Raw genomic sequence first — 18,254 nt, forward strand, 5'->3', positions numbered from 1 at the left:
AAATCAGTATTTCAGAAGAGGTTCATAAAGGGTGACAGCAGATAGAATGGGGATGAGACACACTTGGCCAGTGTGAGGACCAGGCGTGTAAGTCAGCCTGTCCTGGCCTACATTCCTCTCCCCTTTAGCTGGACAATGATGTCATTTTTCAAAGATGCAAGATTCCCTTTGCCATGGTCAGACATCTAATGTTAGCCAGCATTTCCTTCAAAATCAAACCTATGTTAGATACAGGTAGGGGTGGGCTCTTTACCATCCTCCTGGGAAAAGTGTGTACTTCATCTGTTGATTCTGGGCATTGAGCATGGGACTGTAGGTGTAAAGAATGTTATTGGACCAAGACTGCAATGCCCCTGGGACCCTGTAGTGTGAAGAAGGTGTGCCAGCATTGGTAGGTGGTTGCTAGTCATTCAGTGATCACCAAGCACCTACTATGTACCAGGTACTTAATGATACAGGGTGACAAATGGTCTGGGTAGTGTATACATCTTGTAAATGTCTTAGTATGCTCAGAGCCTAAAGATAAGGATCTCTAAGTTGTGCCCAAGATTGGCCCTATAGCTGGTATGTGATAGAAATTGAGTGGAAGGCTGGGAGGGGGCTGAATTTTACATACCCATATATACACAATAGATACAGAGATCTATAAACATGGACTTCTATATATAATCCTCAAATTGTTATTACAATCACAGTTATTCTAGTAGCCACTTCTTGGAGTATCCAGCTCAAAATTAAATTCCCCTTCTATGGCTCCTATGATCAGCATCCAGAGCTCTATGTGCCCTACCTGAGTCTCTTGGGCAGGACAGATTGTTTAGGGGTAGACACTGACCCAAGTGAGCAAATCTGTTTCTCACCCTTGGCAATTTGGACAAAAACAGAGTCAAGGAAACCACATAGCTGATTTTCACTCATGTCAGACAGTGCTCTGCAGGTCCCTGAACTGCTGCAGAGAGGTCCAAAATTGCCTTGGTTAATTGTACTCTTATGTATTGGTTTTCCAACCCTACTGTGGTTCCGTAAGATATACCACCCTGCTTTTTCATTTATTTTGTTTTCCTTTGATTTCTTTTCATTTTAATTAAACTTCTTACACTGGTTTTTGTTACTTACAACCAAACAGCCTTAACAGATATATTGCAAGACCCAGAGCAAACAGACCCAGTGAGCAGCATGCCTTACAAATGGAGCTCTAGGCAGTCCTATTTCCCTCTGCATAGACAGTATCAGATTCCAGAGCGCTTTCTGCAATTCCCATTAGGCTCACTGAAATACAAACCTTCACAAAGATGGATCTGTCACCAGATAGAGCCATTTCAAGAAGGTTTCAATATTGATGTCCTGAAAAGGTCTCATTAGGAAGTTATCTTGGCAATAAAGTAGTTGCAGGGTACAGACTCTGAGCACATCTGTATTGAGATGGTAATGGTGCCCTGGGCTGTTCTGCATCATGTTGGTACCTCCTACCTTGGCTGGGGCTTACTGACCTAGGTGTGAACAATCTGCTGTTATCACATATATGGTAGGTGTATCATGCAGGGACTGCAGAAGTTTCTGAGAGAAGGGCAGTATGGTGAGTGAGAAAGCTGGGCCCAGAGCCAAGAGACCTGAGTTCTAGGGCTAGCCTGACAAGCTGAGTGACTTTGGGTAACTTCACAGATGGCTTTTAAATTACTGAGTCTATACTGGACACAGGTCACACACTAAGGGGAGATTGCATATGGGAGGAATAGGGAAAGGGAAGGAAACCTAAAACTTGAATGTGGTTGATGTGCTCCCTGTATAGAAGTGAATATAGTAATCTTAAACTGACAGAGGCCATTATGGGGAGGGGACTATGAAGTAGTGAAGAAGTCTGGTAGAGATGAACCAATATGGGTTGTAATACACATATGCATGGCAATAACACTAAGAATCTCTGTATAGCAATCTTCACCTCAAACTAGCAAAAGTGCTATGTCTTTCTTATTATCTCTTATGTTTTCTCTTCAACAAAATCAGAGAAAAAGAGGGCAGAACAGGTTCTTCCAAGAAGCAGGGGTAGGGAGGTGGGAGGGTGTAGGTGGCCCAAATAATGTGTGCACATGTAAGTAAATGTAAAAATGATAAAATAAAAAAAAATAAATTGCCAAGACTAGATTATTAAAGAGGAAGCTTTTGGAAGGCATTCTGGGGGAGTGGTGGTCAGAAAAACCTGGCTTCCAGCTCTGACCCCACCACAGCTGTTGTCTTGGGCAAGACAGAGTTCACCCACTCATAGAATATACTGGCGAGGGAAAGCAGCACTGTGCCGGGAAGTGCTTGGTGCACTGCCTTGCACCTATCAGGCTCTGAGCACCTGATGGCTGCTGCCTGCGATGGTTCACTTTATGTGTCAACTGAGATGGGTTTCGGTTCCCAGTTGCTTGGCCAAACATTAGTCTTGATGTTTCTGTGAAGAGGCTTGGTAGTTACAATTAATATGTACAAGTGGCTTATTTTAAGGGAAGGAGATTATCCTTGATAATTTGATCAATTTTGCTCTTAAGAGACTTAAGAGCAAAACCTGAGATTTCTTCAGGATTCTGCCTTAGGACAGTCACAGAGAGATTCTGTCTGAGTCTCTAGCTTATAGGCCTGCACTATGGAATTTCAGGCTTTTCAATCCCCACAACTGTATGATCCAGTTATTTAAAAATCTATCTATCTACCTACCTACCTACCTACCTATCTCTATAAATCTCTATGTCTCCTGTTTCTCTGGAGAACCCCAGCTGATCCATTTCCCTTGCTTCTTGACCCAGACCCTTGCAAAAATGTTCACAAACCTACAACAATGATTTGGGCTGAAGAATTTGTGGGTACCTACCTAAGTGATCAAGGACTCTGCTGATACAATGGAGAGCACTGCAAATACAAGTGTCTCAGAGCCAGACAGCACCAGCTTGAAAACCTCCCTGCCCTTCCTCTGGCCTTGGGCACACTGCACCCCCTCTCCTACTCACAAGTTCCCTATCTGTAAGTGGAGACAGCAATGCTGTCTCTTCTTTCCCAGTTCTAGAGCCTAATGCAGTGCCTGGCTTGGAATAACTGGTTCACAAATGGGTCCCCTTCCCCTTCCAGTGTTCAGCTTACTGTGTGGGTCCATAGCAAGAGAATGGGAGAGTATGGAAGATTCAGGGAAGGCAACATATTGCTTCCAGCTAGAAAAGATTTCTGGCTTGCCAGCCTGTTTGTCTATGGCAGCAGGGAGTGTTAGATCTTAGTCTCCAGCCAGTGCTCCAAGGCCTTCATGTCAAAACCAATTCAGGAGTTCAGAGTAAATTCACCTCTTCCAGTCTGATGGAGCTGACCAGCAGAAAAACACTGAGCTGGGTAGAGCTTATTTTTCAAGTCTCCAGTCTTCTCATCTGCATCTCATTTCTCCTTATCCCTTCCTCTTAATTCACTCAAGGAGTTCCTACCCATTGTGCTCCCATCTGGTATAAATGGTGAGCAGGAGAGGGAACGGGGCTGAGTAGTGAAGCTTCCTATGCCCATTGAGGGGGTGGAGGAGGTGGAGACTAGGCTCTCACGGTGCTCAACATATGCCAAAGGAAAAACAGGAGAGGGTGACCATTAGCTAGATGGGCTTCCCAGTGCTCAGAATTACCAGGCCCCAAACTGAACCTGGCAGGTGATTACACACACAGCTCCCTCCCTCTGTCTGTCTTTTTAACCCTATCCTTTGCCTTAGAGGCAGGTGTCTGTAACCAGGGAAACAGCCCAGGTTCCTGGCATGAGGAGATTAAGGAAATTGTCTCAGAAGAAACAAGGAGCAGCCAGGTTCTACACTGTTCTTGTGACATCACCTCCAACTTGTCACAGTGGGGAAAAGGAGGCTCTAGACCCCAGCTGCTTGGCTGGCATCTGGGTAATTACTTGCTGTCTTTGTTCTGTAGATTTTGTTTCTGAGATGGGGATGGTAATAACAGCATTAATCTCTGCAGGTGTTTGTGAGGACCACATGAGACCATACTTGAGAAATGCTTAAACAGTGTCTGGCAGATAATACATACTCAGTGTGTATGGGCCATTGGTTGCTTCCCATTTTCCTATTCTTGCACTGGGTCACAATGCCAATACCAGTACTGACTCTGCCCTTCTGACCAACAGGTCCAGACAAGAGCTAGTTTTAATATATTGTTCTCATTTATTGCTCACTCATTCTGCAATGTGCCAGGTCCTATGATAGCACAAATTCCCGTCCTTGTGGAACGTACGTATTAGTGAGGGAGTCAGACAACAAGCTAATTGGTGACTCACAATAGCATGGTAGAAAGTGAGAACTAGTAGGAGAGAACATAGCTATGCAGTGAGCTTAGGAATGTCAGAGGTGGGGAATGGGTTAGGATGAAATAAGGTGGTCAGGGGAGGCCTCAGGAGGAAGGGGCTATTTTGCTGCATACTTAGAGTAGGTGTGGAAGCAGATCATGTGGCTATCTGGGGTAAGAGTTTTCCAGGCTAAGCAAACATCCAGTGCAAAGGCACCAACCTAAGGTGTTTGTCTAAGAAGGCTGGTATGACCAATACGGAATGAGGCACAGAAACAGAACCCAGACACGGGGGCAGAAGGGATGTGGTATGGAGGGTTGCAGGGTCTTGTAGGCTCCTAAAGGTTGTGGTAGGCAGAAGACTACTCCATCCCAAGATGCCCACGTCCTAATCCAGAAATCTGTGAACGTATCACCTCACACTGCACAGACCTTGCAGATGTAGTTAGATTAAGGCTACTGCAAAGGGAAGAATATTCTAGATTATAGGAGTGGGCCTAATGGAGTCACAAGGGTCCTCATAAGTGGGAGGCAGGAAGGTCAGAGTTAGAGGAGATGAGATGAAGAAAGCAGAGGTGGGAGGGATGCAGCCACGAGCCACGGAATATGGGTAGCCTCTAGAAGGTGGAAAACAAATCTTCCTCAAGAGCCTCCAGAAAGAATGTGGCCCTGCTGGCCCATAAGCCTCATATGGCTTCACAGGGGAGGAACTAAGTAAGTCCCCATGACCAACACCTATCCCTTTCACTAGGAGCTGGGAGAAAGAACCCATGTTTTCCAATTACACCCCCTAGGAGTTTCCCAGTGGTCAGAACTTGCTGGAAAATGGGATTCGAGATATTTGCCAGTTTTCACCAAAGGATTCACTACCTAATCCTCATCTTTCTACTCTTATACACTCTTCTCAGCACTCCCTGAGAGATTCTTTCTCATTTCCTGGTGTTGGATCAGTAGCTATTGCAAACCCACCTCAATGACATCTTTAGGAAATAAAATTAGGGAAACAATCCACTCTGGAGGTCAGGAAAAGGGGGATAGAAGGTCACACTTAAGCAGGAACAAATGGTTTTGAAATGATCTCCTCTTCGGGTCTGTATCGGGGGACAACCTTAAAGAGCTAGGGGACAGGCCAGTCCTGTGAGTGAGTGGTGGGGGCTGCAGGGTAGGGTGCAAGCAGGATGGTCCAATGGCAGTAGATGCAAGGATACGCCGGGGAGCCCATGCCCAGCACAAAACTGGGGGCAGAGGAGGAGGAGATGCTCTTCCATTTCAGCTGCATTGCTGCCATCTTGGAGTAAAGCCATATATTCAGATGTTTCCAGAGTAGTCGACTCAAGTGACTTTCAACACTGTGGGCTGGATGTCTCCCATGGGATGCTACTTTGAAAGGTAGGCTGATCCATAAGACAAAGAGCGTGATCTCTTGAATGAGATCATACAGATTCTATCTGGACTCCACCACTTTAGTAATTGTGTAATCGTGGGCAATTTTCTTATCTCTCTCGGCTTTTGTTTCCTTATCTTTATAATAACAGATACTCTGTGGGCTTGGTTATTCAGAGAACTAAGTAAGATAATATACTCTCTAGCTAATGAATATTACTGAAGTCAGACACTCAGACATTGGGTAGAGTTGAAGGAACAGATATGATGTAGGGAGGGAGGTAGAGAGAAGCCAGGGCTCTCTGGGTGCACACTAATGGAGGGCTCCAGAACTGTGTTCTGATCAGGAAACAGGAATTTGCCTGACAGGAGTGTTCTAGGCATTTGCAAAACTCTGGCAATAAGACAGTATACAGCATTTGGGAGAAATGATTTTCTCAGAGCATGCCAGCTATACTGTAGGTGGTCAACAAATGGTAATAAGTGCTCACGTGTATCCAGTAGCAAGCACTGTGCTCTTTATAGCATTGCTTCTTTAATCACTGCAGCCTGTAGCAGTGGTACTAGGACATGCAATTTACAGATGAAGACGTTAAAGCTCTGAGATGCTAGGCACATAAGTAATGTATGACAATTGTGAGTCACCATCATCATTAGATGATACTGGTAATCATGCTAGTCAATGGTAATCTCACCAGCTTAGAATGAAGTTGCAAAGGTTAGCAATCCAAGCTGATAATGCAGAGATGTAATCTTTCTGACCTTGCAACTGCAGCAATGAATATTGGGGTTCATGGGTCAAGGAGCTAGTGGGAGGGTGGTTAGAGAGGGATGGAGGGTGAAGGTATGGGGCTGAGGGCTGCATGGTTAGTTGCCTTAAATGTTGTCCACACAGTACGTCCTATCTTGGAGGAACTAACCAGCAGAGGCCACAAAACAAGCAGTACTGTGAGAGGAGGGACTCAGGCAGCAACCTCTGGGTATGCTGAGCCTCCTACCCCAGTTATGTCCTTCTTCACCACCTATAAACTCCTCCAATTCTTACTGTCTGCCTTTGACTCCATGGGTTTAACCAAGGTCAGCAATACTCTCTCACTGTCAAGTCTAACAGACTTTTTTAATTCTCAACTTCCTTTTCTTTGGGGGGAGGTGATACTTAGGTTTGAACTTAAGACCCAAGCACTCTACCACTTGAGTCATTCCCCCTGTCCTCAGCCCTTTTTGCTTTATTTTTCAGGTAGGTTTAGCTTTTGCCTGGGTCTGGTCTAGGAATGGTGATCCTCCTACTTCTGCTTTCCTTATAGCTGAGATTCTAGGTGTATACCATCATGCCAAGCTCTCTCATTTCTTGAGTCTGCATTTGGTTCTAAAGACCAGTGGCTTGTGTTAAGAAGTATTTGGTGGCAGCTTCTGTTGATTGTGGACTTCCCTATTAATTAATAGGGAATATTGCCTCTGTTCTTGGCCCAGGAACACCTTCCCAGAATTCTGAAAAGTACCCTGCTACTCTCTCTTACCTGGTGACTACTCTGAGCATCATCTCCTGATGGTGTTACCACTTGAGAATCTCCTGTTGCCCCTAGTCCTTGCATAGGGGTGGAGCAGGCTCCACCTTTACCCACACGAGTGCCTGCTCCCATAACAGAATTGCTTTCACTGACTTCTCTTGTGTGTTTGCAGTGAATGGCCAAGGTGACGCTGACAAGTGACAAACTGAAACCATGGGGCTGAAGGCAAGGGACTGCTGTCAGATGCAGGGAGAGATATCAGCTTGTCACTTCAGAGCCTGCATTTGCACAGCTGAGTTTCACAGCAGTGAATCTCACAGAGCCCATTGTTTAATCAAACCCCAGTGGTAAGGAACTCAGTGGTCCTCCTACAAGTTCCAAGAAACTACTGAGAAAGTCGTATCAAAAGGGGAGGGGGCAAGTGCCTGTTTCTGAAACCCCACAACGGCATCACTTTGCCTCTCAAACTTTGCGCACCTGGCCTCCTGACCTCTGCCACTGGTGGTGTCTCTCTGCACACCCCCCTTGATGACAGTCTTCATCTTGGGACTGGTTCATCCAAGACCATTTTGCTCACTGGCAATAACCTATCAGCCTGTCTGGGCTTGTGACCAGGGATAAGCCTCATTTATGGTAATGTTCCAACCCTAGCACAGTGCCAGGCACACAGTAGGCACTAAATAACTGTACAGGGAATTAGGAAATCTATCCGCACTTGTCATATGTGGGAGAGAGCATGGGTTGGGATATTTCTGCCATTTACATCTAAATGATCTTTGGGAAACCTTACCTTCTGGGTTTTCATCTTGTATAATGGGAACAAAAGCATGTATCCAATTAGGTTGTCATAGAACACATAACACTTGTCCAGAGCCTCTCACAATGCCTGCTTCCTGAGGGGTGTGTAGGGGTGATTGGTAAGATTGTTTCTTCTTCTTAGATACTTTCCAGGTGGCTATGCTCTTGTCCTCCTGTGATGTTCAGAAGGAGTGGATACGTGCAGTGGGTGATGCTGGCTTGAAGAGAAGCTGAGGCATGAGGCTGAGATTCACCTATAATACTCCGATTTCAGCTTATTCCTAGAAAAACACATGAGCCTGGTACAAACCAAACCAGTGAGCCAGTAGCTATGATAAGGAGCAAGCAGCATGTCTACAGCTCCAGGGCTAACCAACATTAAGAGGCAGAGGAAGGTATCTGAAGCATCTGTGCGAGAGAGTAAGCGAGCTGACAGTGAGAGACAGAATAACAGAGAGAGGGAGTGTGGGGGGTGGGTAAAGAGACATGGGGTGGGTCAGGATGTAAGGAGAATCACCGGAAACTGTGAGAAGCCTTGTCTCCTGCTGCCCCTCCCTTTAATGTGCCTAATTTCAACACTGTTAGATATATACGTGACGAGGGCAACGGCAAGTCACTGGAGCAGCATCTCTGAGGACTTACCACCTCTCTCAGGTGAGAATCCATAGGCAGGGAGGAAAGGAGCAGAACTGAGCTGTGCTTATTACTGTGCTGTTAAGTCTGGAAGCAGACCTCAGCACAGCCCTACCCTTGTTCTTTCTTCATATCCCCCTAAACATGTGAGATGGAGGCCAGGTAATAACGTTTGCTTGGATGCTATTAGAATTGTCTGGGAAATGAGTTCCTGGCAGCCAGGCTTCCATGAGGTGTGTGGGGACACAGCTGGGACTTACAAATGAGGAAGATAAGGCTGCCCACAGAGAGGGTAACTGTAAAATATACACATAATGGATGAGGTCAGATGTGTGTACAGTCATCTGCAGCAGGAGGGGATGTCAGGTCCTAGAAAGATTGGGGTGGCTCCTTAATTGATGGCTTTAACATACCCAGAGGGAGAACCTGTCAGTCAGAGATGGGTAAGTGAGAAAGAAAACCTAAGAATGAGCTTTTGGGAACAAATTTGAAAAACAATAAGATATCACAATAGCTAGTCTATGGAGAGCTTGACCACTGCCCAACTCTGTCTCTACTAGCACATGTAATTCTCAACATCCCTATTTAACGACCCCTTTGTCCCAATGTTTACTGTTGGTAACATGGCTAAACAGTGCGGACACTGAGTTAAACATGGGCTGTGGGTTATAGGACGGGTGGCTTGGAGGGCAGCCCCGGGGGGGCAACCAGCTGGATTCAGATCGTACATTCACAAGCCTGTACTCTTGAGCACGTGATGACTCTGCCCAGTTTTGTTCTCTGTGAGGCCTTTTGTGCTGTGGGTTTTGTAAGGATTGAATGGGTTATCTCTCACAGAGGTTCGTCCATGCATAGACCGCGGCTGGTAAATGCTGGCTGCAAGGATGGTTATGACATTATAATGAAGTTGAATGTAGGCACATCAGACGATTGGATCAACAAACAGGCCCAGCAGAGAACTCCTCTGGATGAGCCCAAGACAAGCCACATGCCCATTCGGTAATGCTGCGCCCTTGGGTGTAGGACTCGGCCTGAACATTCTCATCTGTAAAACCAACTGTGGTCAGGTTCCATGAAAAGATACCTGCTAAGGTGCTTGTAACAGTGCGTGGCATACAGTAAGTGCTCAATGAACATCAAATGTTATAGATCTAGCAGAATTAAAATGATGGATTAACCCCAGGAAATGCCACCTGGTTAGCATCTCTTGGCAGGCAGCCTGTCAGCCTTGCATGGTGCCTCTTCTACCTGGTTCACATTTACACACTCACTCAACAAGTATTTATAGAGCAGTCGTTATGTGCCAGGGAAAATGGGAAGGGAAGGCAGTTAGCTTTTCCCCTGGTAAGAACAGAATTATACTGATTTGTCATTCCTACTCATTGCATAGTATAGTCTCTGCCAGTGTGGCACATTTGTCCCCCAGAAAACAAACGCAGCAAGGAGAGTGGAGGCACTATAAGCTTCAGGCATTGATCAGAGATGAAGATTCTTGGGTGAAAGAGGCCACAAACCTACCCTGGTCTCATGGCTGTGAAACAGTCCAGCTGTCCCATCCCCAACGCCTCTATTATTCCAGAACTTCAACCACATCAACTGTTTCTGAGTCCCTTGAAAGTGCTCGACATCGCTTGCCTTTGGACCTGTCCATCTTCAAGTCTAATCTTAGCTAGCAGCTCTTTTTGAGGTCTGCGCTGCCTATCCACATCCAGTCATCTGCTGTTAGACTCACCTCCTGTATCTTTTATTTCCATTTCCATAATGATAATAACAGCAGCAATAACAGAAGCTGGTGCAGTTGGAGCGTAAACCTCGCAAGGGGCCATCGTGTCCACTGTTACAGCTCCAGTGCCTACAACAGTCCTCGCTGTGGTAGGCATGCAATGTGTACTCACAGAAAGAAGAATGTTCTGAACACTGCTAGGTGCTTTCCAGGTACTGTTACCTTAATCTTCCCAGCACTTTACGAAGAAGACACAGTATGATACCCATTTCCCAGATAAGGGAAGGGAGGGAGGTTAAGTACCATGGTCATGGCCAAGTAAATGCTGAGTAAGAAGTATAGATGTGGCCGGACTTTTGTTCAGGAATACATGCCGATAGGCCTGTGGAAAATGCATTTAGTACTGCTAATGTCCTGATCATCACAGGTTAGCCACACAGCACACTGTGAAGTGCCGGTGCTTTTCCTTCTTGACGCTGACTGGGAGCTGTGGTCTCTGCACCGCTCAGCATCAGGATAAAAAGGATCGTACTGTATATTGCTAGCCTGGGAAAAGATCGAAGTGTAAAGTTTGAAGTTACGTTTCTACTGAAAACCATTCATGCATCATTGTAAAGATGAGAAAACGTCAATCAATTCATCATAGGTCCATTTCTGTCTATTTCTTATTTCGGTATGAGAAGAAATTGAGATGGTTCCCTGAAGCTACCTGGCTATAGTAAAGGTGGCAGTGTGTCTGCAAGGTGAGGGCTTGGGGAGGAGACCTGGCAAAGAAGTGTTTTGGATATACCATGTGACGGAAAATTAACTCCTGTGGAGCATCTGCTATGACCCTGCAAGAAGCTATTTTTAGCCCCTTTTTTAACCAATGAAAAGGAGGGTTGAGGAGATGGAACAAGAGTCTGCAGGTAATACACTTGATATGTACTGTTGATCTTAGGCTCAAAGGAAGGTCTGTGTGACTCCAGTCATGTCCCACAGAACTCCACTCAACATTTCTGCAGTCCAGAAATGTGCATGTATGAGCTCATTTGTTAGCAGACACAGGTGGAGGGGCGGGAGAGATTTCAGTGAAACTCTGCAGCTATGTCCATGCATAGAACTGATTTCATTATTTTTCAATTGCACTGTTTGTTTTTGCTGTAATACTAGCTGGTTGCTAAGCAACCGCTCAGAGAGCTACAATGCTGAACTTTTTTTGGAAACTAAGGAGAACCTGGAGAGCGGCGATATGAGTAAGTGTCTGGGTACAAGCAGAGGGCTGCCAGTCAGCCTGCTTTGGTATTTTGTGGTTATAGAGTGGCCTGGCACCTTTTGAGGAGAGAGCAGGCTGTGCAGATGGAAGGCCACCTTCTCCTCTCATGGGACTACTTGACTTGCCCGGGGCCTCGGTTTGGCCTTGGTTTGCTCACCTCCTAGAGACGTGTGAAGAATAGAAGTGATAGACACAGGATTTCTGGCATGTGATAAGGGTCCTAGACATTGTAACTGTCATCTTTTCTACTAATAGTATTTTAATGGAGCTTGGGTACCACATTTCATTAGCTACTGATGCTAAAGAAGTCAGGCTCTACTAGGGTTGCTGGTCTTGTTGGGCTCCACAGATATGACAGCCTCAACCTCATCCTAAATGGTTTAACACTGGTCATGTGGTATATCCATGGACAATGTGTGGATCAGAAACAGATCCCCATTACTCACTAGACAGACTTCTCTCTAAGCTAATGGCAAGTTGATACAGTTGTTTTTGTACAAAAAGGCTAGTACATGCTTCTGTAGGGCTCCTTATTGGTTCTCAAAATTCTGGTTTCCAGGAATTATCTACATCAGAGTTTACAAACTGGTAATCTGGGAGTGGGGCAGGTGGAAAAATTCAATGCAGCCTAGATATGTGTTTGGTTTGGCTCAGTAGCATAAAAAAATCTTAAATTAGTTGCTAATACTAAATATATATAATATCTTGTATGAAAATCCAGACTCCCAAATCTTCTGGGAGAACTGAACTGGGGAGACATCACTCCTAGATGGGACTGTGGTCTCTCTACTGAATTGTACTCAGCTCTCTTGGGCAAAGTCTGAGAAGTCAGTCATGGAATTTGAGGAGCAATGTGCAGTATTTCACACTCCCCCCAGAGGAACCATGCACAGTGACTACACCAAGCAAAATGGTAATTAAAAGAAATACCCGTTACTTCACCGTGAGTGAAGTCTTCAGTAGCATCTGCTAATGTCTTTGATCAATAAACCATAGGGGGGAATAGCACAGAAAAGTCTGCTTAGGCGTATTGTTTTAAAAACAGGATGCCCATCTGGTAAGGTCGTAAAATGAACCTTGGATGGGAACATAGAGCCACAGAATACTACAATGGGGTCAGTTCATGTTCAACTCATCAAACTGAAGGGCCAGCAGGTGCTCTTAGGACCAGCTGAGAAGTTGGAGGACTTGCAGGTGCAGTCCTGAAGCTTCTCTCTCCTTGGTCCAGGTCAAGGATGGACCTTAGCACCTATCTGTTCCTTCAGCAGCCTATTATCCCTCAAGCAGTCAATTTTCAGAAGCTGCAGGGATCAGACAGGGCTGATAGCTCCATTTGGCCACACGGGGGCGCCCTTGCCACACATACTGGAATTCTGCAGCCCCCATCTGGAGCTGTACCTGGGGGAAAATCTCCACCTCTGGAACTTAGTGGGACCGCGAATTCTGGTTCACAGTGCTCTGCAACACAGCACTTTCTCACCTCCATGACCGAGGGTCACGTGCTGGGGTCACTCACCCTATAGTTCTCAGAGGTGCTGGGGCTTCTCTTCACTCATGGAGGAAGGGATTGATACTATGCAACCCAACACACCCTGGAAGGAAACCAACCCAGAAGATGGACAATGAACACACAATGCCCTCCCTTGCTCTAAAGAGAGCAGGGTGTGGGGGAAGGGGTGTTTTGTGAAACCCATACTTTCACTGGTTAAAGACTCTTGGTGCTTTTAGAGGGAAGAAGGCAGGAAAGGAGAGGGAGAGAGACAGACAGATGGAAGAGGGGTGGCAAAGGAACAAGAGAAAAAGAAGTCAGATCCTGCCCTGCTTGAGGCAATGAAAAGTCCCAGATCACCTCCTAAGTGTGAAGCAGGATAGCCTGCAAATCTGGAGTCTGACAGACACCAGTTCAAATACTGCCACAAGCTTTCTGGACAGAAGCAGGGGATTCTGCTTCTATGAGTCTACTATTCCCTGCTGGAAAATGGGACAGCTATGCTTTCTCTTGGAGCTTGATGTGTGGTTCCAGTGGAATAAGATGTGTAAGCCACCTCTGATGATACCTGGATCCAGGCAAGCACTCTTTTGGTTGTAGACATAACTCATGCTGACAATAACAGGAGATAAAGGAAGAGCATTTAAAAATGTTGTTGGATCATTTATACCTTGTGACTTTAGTGTATGATGGGACCTTTGGGCTATATTAATTCTAGTCCCTTTCAATTCACACTGTTTATTATGCCACTCCCAATACAACCATCCTGCCTTCCGTCAGTGGAATGCTTTCGCCAGCCCCTGCAGAGAGAGTTACAGGACAATGGAGGTCCACAGAGACAGTCTCAGGTGATTGGACACTTGGATCTGGAGTTGGGACAGGCTATGTCTGACCCCAGCTCTCCTTTCACTAGTCTATGACTTGGCCCAGCAGCTTCATGTCCCTTTCCTGCCACTTTCCATTTGGAAAATGAAGACAACAATATGATCCTTGGCAGCGAATGTGTGGGGAGGGAATAGAATTCTGCTTGTCAAGCATTCAGAAGTTTCTGGCACACAGCAAGTACTTCAATACAGGTTAGGCAAGTTCTTACTTTGATTTGTTTCAAAGTATAGCCAGTGGTCTTTTCCAAACGGTTACAGGAAGTCTGTCTGTTCCAGGTTTGGAAGAGGGATGGTATGTTTTCATAGATGCTGTGACTAGAAGACTAAAGGGTGTTTCCTAGAGCACAGTCCGTTCATCAGGATCGCCTACCACAACTTCCCAGCATGAGGGCAGGAGCTCTGCCTCTGGGTAGACTTGGGACGTCCTTTCTCCTTTCTAGGTCTTGGCTGCCCCATTATACACGAAAAGTGTTGGTCTACAGGGTGGTCCTGAGGGGCTTCTTGTCTGGTACCACATGACTGTGCCTTCCAGCTTGAAGAACAGCAGTATTTGGGTCCCCGGGGTCCTTACCTGAGGTACTCATAGAGCCCGTACATGGGCAGGAAGTCGATGTCCGACAGGAACATATAGGGAGTGCCGATGTGTTTCATGGCCACGTTGCGCAGGAGGTTCACAGGGTAGAACTGGCCCTCCTTGTACACGATGTGGTAGCCCACATTGTGACGGCTCATGAGCACCTCGGAGCCCTGGGCATAACGGAGGAACTGCTGGGCCTCAGCGTCCGACAGGTAAAGGGCCAGGCTGATGGGCCCTTCCCAGTGTTTGCAGATGGCCTCAAGCATCTGGAGTCTGGAAGAGAAGGGAAGGCAGCGTGTGTGACTCAGGACCCATCTCTGAGTTGCCTGCCAGACCACCTGTGGGCCTCTGACTCCATTAGCCAACCAACTGCAAATCCAAATCCCTCTCTAAATTCACTCAGTGCTTTTACCTATAAAATGGGCATTAAAAACACTTACCTTGCTGATTCTAGTCTGTCTGCTTCCAACTGAACATATGCTATACAGTCATATCCCACTACAAGCCTCAGACTTCTCAGTGGTGCTATTGTTTGGATGTCATTTGTCTGTCAAAGTTTCATGTGCAGGAAGCCTGGTCCCCAGCATGGTGGTGTTGAGGTGGTGGAACCTTTAAGAGATGGGGCCTAGTGGAAGGTGGTTAGGTCACTGGGGGTGCCACCCTTTGGAGGGATTAATGTAGTTCTTGTGGGACCTCAGTGAGTTCTCAAGAGAGTGGGTTTAACAAAAAACAAGCCTGATCCTTGAATCCTTGGGCATCCTGTCTCACTAAGGGATTTCTCCCTCTTCTGCATGTAAGCGTTTCTCTTCCTGCATCTCTGCCATGTTTAATTCAGCCCAGGGGGCCCTCACCAGAGATTGAACAATGGGGTTTACCCAATCTTGGTCTTATAGCCTGTAAAAGTTTTCCTTATAAGTATGCAGCCTCACTCAGGTATTTTGTTATTGCAATAGGAACCAGACCAATAGAAATGGTGTGGGGTGAGCACGTGTGTAATGACAGTAAATGATCTAAAGATTCTAGTGCTGTCCATACTCCTGTTCTTTCTCATGAAAGATATAACACAGCTTTATTGATCTCCTCAACTTCAGTGACCAATGAGGGCCCTGACTTCCAAGGAGGATTAAAACAAGCAGTAACAACAAGAGAAATAACAACTATAATTATGGATGCATTCACGTGTGCCAGGAACCTTTCAGAATTCTCCCAGCACTCAGAGCACTGTCACGCTCCCCAATTTCCAGATAAAGGAATTGAGGCACCCACTTTGATTCTTGGATTTATCAATCAGCATGTATAGACAGGTACCTTGAGGGTGCTTTAGAGTTGGCAATAAATAAACAGTGTATCTGGCAAAGGGAACAGAGAAACATATGAATGTTGGGAACAAAAGTGTACCTGGGATGGTACAGTGTTCAATTTTCAGAGCACTTACTGACCCAGGGTCTTGGCCAACTTTGCAAGGTTACTTAGAAGACTGAGCCAAGGGGAGTAGGGAGGAGGAAAGAACAGAGCCTAGTGAAAAGACAAAAGGTACTTCCAATAGGGAGGCTTCTGCAAAATGATTTGACAAGAAATCTATAAAGATATTTTTTTCAGAGGCATCAGAAGTGCCTGGTACATAAAATCTATGGTTAAGAAACAGCAAAAGCCTATTTCAATTTTTTTTTTTTCCCTTTCCCAGCAAGAGGTATATAATCAACAGACTCCTGGTCAGAATGCCCGCTTTATTTGGACAGTTACCAGGAAATAGATTCCATGCTTCTAAACAAAAGAAACAGGCCCATCATCTCCTTTCAAAAGGCTTCCTCCATGGACCTCCAGAGTTTTCTTTCAGTAATTCTGTGAATTGGTGTTGCCCTCTTCTGCCTCCATTTCTCATCCTTTACAAGGCCTGCTAACCACAATGGCCAAAGCCACTTTTTAAAGGCACCACATTCTATCGGATGCCTATTCTCACTGGAGATGGCGTTCAGCCTCTGCTGGCCTTGCTTTTTCCTAGAGTCTGAGGATACAGGGTTTTGAATGACCTCTCCCCACCCCCTGCACCTCAGTTCCATCTTCTGTATAATGGTGGGACAGAGGAACTCTACACTTTGAGAGTCATTTGTACAAACCCACTCAGAGTAGCAGAGAAAGAGAAAGAATAATTTCTTGTATGTGGACATGAGATCTGCCAGAGGAAGTGGGAGGCAGGAGGTGGGATTTACTGGGCACAGAGAGAGGGCAGCTTGGCTTTGGATTCTTCCGTTGACTTGGGTTTTGACTCTGCGTTTTCCAGACAGGGAGCAAACCCCATCTGGCACAGCTCTTCTTCCAAGTTCTGCTAAGAGTTTAGTGTGAAAACAGACAAAGTACATAAAGTTCTCAGCAGAAAGGTGCTGTGAATGTGAAAACTCATTGGAGCTTTACAGGAAATGGTGCCAGATGTTGTTCTGTGGAGCCTCAGCAAGTGAGAATGAAGGGTGATGCAAACCATTTCTGTGTTTATGTCACCAGCTCCAACCTTTTCAGTCTCTTCTTACGAACTGACCTCTTAGCTGGGACCCAAAGGGGACCTGAATAACAGCAGCAGCCTGAGGTTTCTAGCAGGGAAGAGGACACACAAAATGTGATAATAATATAATGAATCTCTTACACTTACCTTGCTGCTTGCCAGGTGTCAGCTATATTGGCTGTTACTACATTTACCATTCCTAGGGACTCTACACAATTGAGCTTCTCATCACCATTTTACAGGAGAGGAAACTCAAGGAGGTGAAGTGGCTTCTGCAAGCCACACAGCTGTAAAGAGAAGGAGGTAGGCTCATGCCCAGGTTGCCTGACCCCAAAGCCCAGGATCCATACCAATATTTGATATAGCTAGACTGGGTTAGGATGAGAATAATGACCCAAATCTCTTCCTCTTGTTGCCAGCTTCTCCAAATAAAAGTGTTAATTCTCTCTCTTCCTTCCCCTTCTTCAGTCCCTCCTGGAGTCTGCCTCAAAGGTCCACCACTCTCTTGTCCCACACAAGATGAGTGGGTGGGACACACATTCCTGAAGATGCATTCCTGTGCAGCTCTTGATGATGAAAAGTTCTGTGTGCCTCTTTCTTTGGTCTCCTAGATAGGAAGGCAGTGTACCTGGCACAGCAAGGACTGGGCCAATGAAGAATATTTCAAGAGACAAAGATCAATCCTGCAACCTCAGAACTGTTGGTGTGGAAAGAATCTTAAGAGATTTTTTTTTTCCGTCTGACTGTGCCATTTTTATGATGAAAGAAGAAGCTTCAGAGAGGGGGTGTGGTTTTTCAAAGAGCACAGAGTGAGCCAATGGAGGAGCTAAGTCTAGAAGTTCTGTCTCTTATTTCCACTTTCTCACAGTTCACTGCTGCTTCCTATTGCTGCAGGGAAAGCAAAGAAAGGCTCAGGACTTCTGGTATAGATGTAAAACAGGCAGGAGTTGATTCAGCGAGCCCCACTAAGACAGGAAGCCCTGTGTAGTTCTAATTTATGAAGGAAAGGCGGAGAGATGGCCAAGTCAGAAACCTTACAGACCAGGCTCAATGGAATTCTAGAACATTTGGGGGAACTACCCATGCAGAGGCAGATGGCCACTGGAGTGGGGAACTTAAGACTCAACAAGGCGGCCCAGATGCTCTCACCTGCACACAGCAGCAAGGCAGGTTGCACACTGGTGTTATCATGGCTTGTAGCTATGGGTTTTG

At 45.9% G+C, this 18,254-nt stretch overlaps 1 protein-coding gene across 8 annotated transcripts in view; it reads right to left on the reverse strand.

The window, feature by feature from the left end:
• The window catches only part of Large1 (LARGE xylosyl- and glucuronyltransferase 1), a 502,729-nt gene that overhangs the window by 10,767 nt on the left and 473,708 nt on the right, over nucleotides 1-18,254 (reverse strand). For all 8 annotated transcript variants that reach the window (XM_074084325.1, XM_074084329.1, XM_074084326.1 and 5 more), the window contains one exon: nucleotides 14,540-14,818. In XM_074084325.1, the coding sequence (XP_073940426.1) occupies nucleotides 14,540-14,818 (279 nt within the window). The remainder of the gene's footprint in view (nucleotides 1-14,539; nucleotides 14,819-18,254) is intronic.

The sequence above is a fragment of the Castor canadensis genome, chromosome 8 (assembly GCF_047511655.1).
Source record: "Castor canadensis chromosome 8, mCasCan1.hap1v2, whole genome shotgun sequence".
Classification (NCBI taxonomy): Eukaryota; Metazoa; Chordata; class Mammalia; order Rodentia; family Castoridae; genus Castor; species Castor canadensis.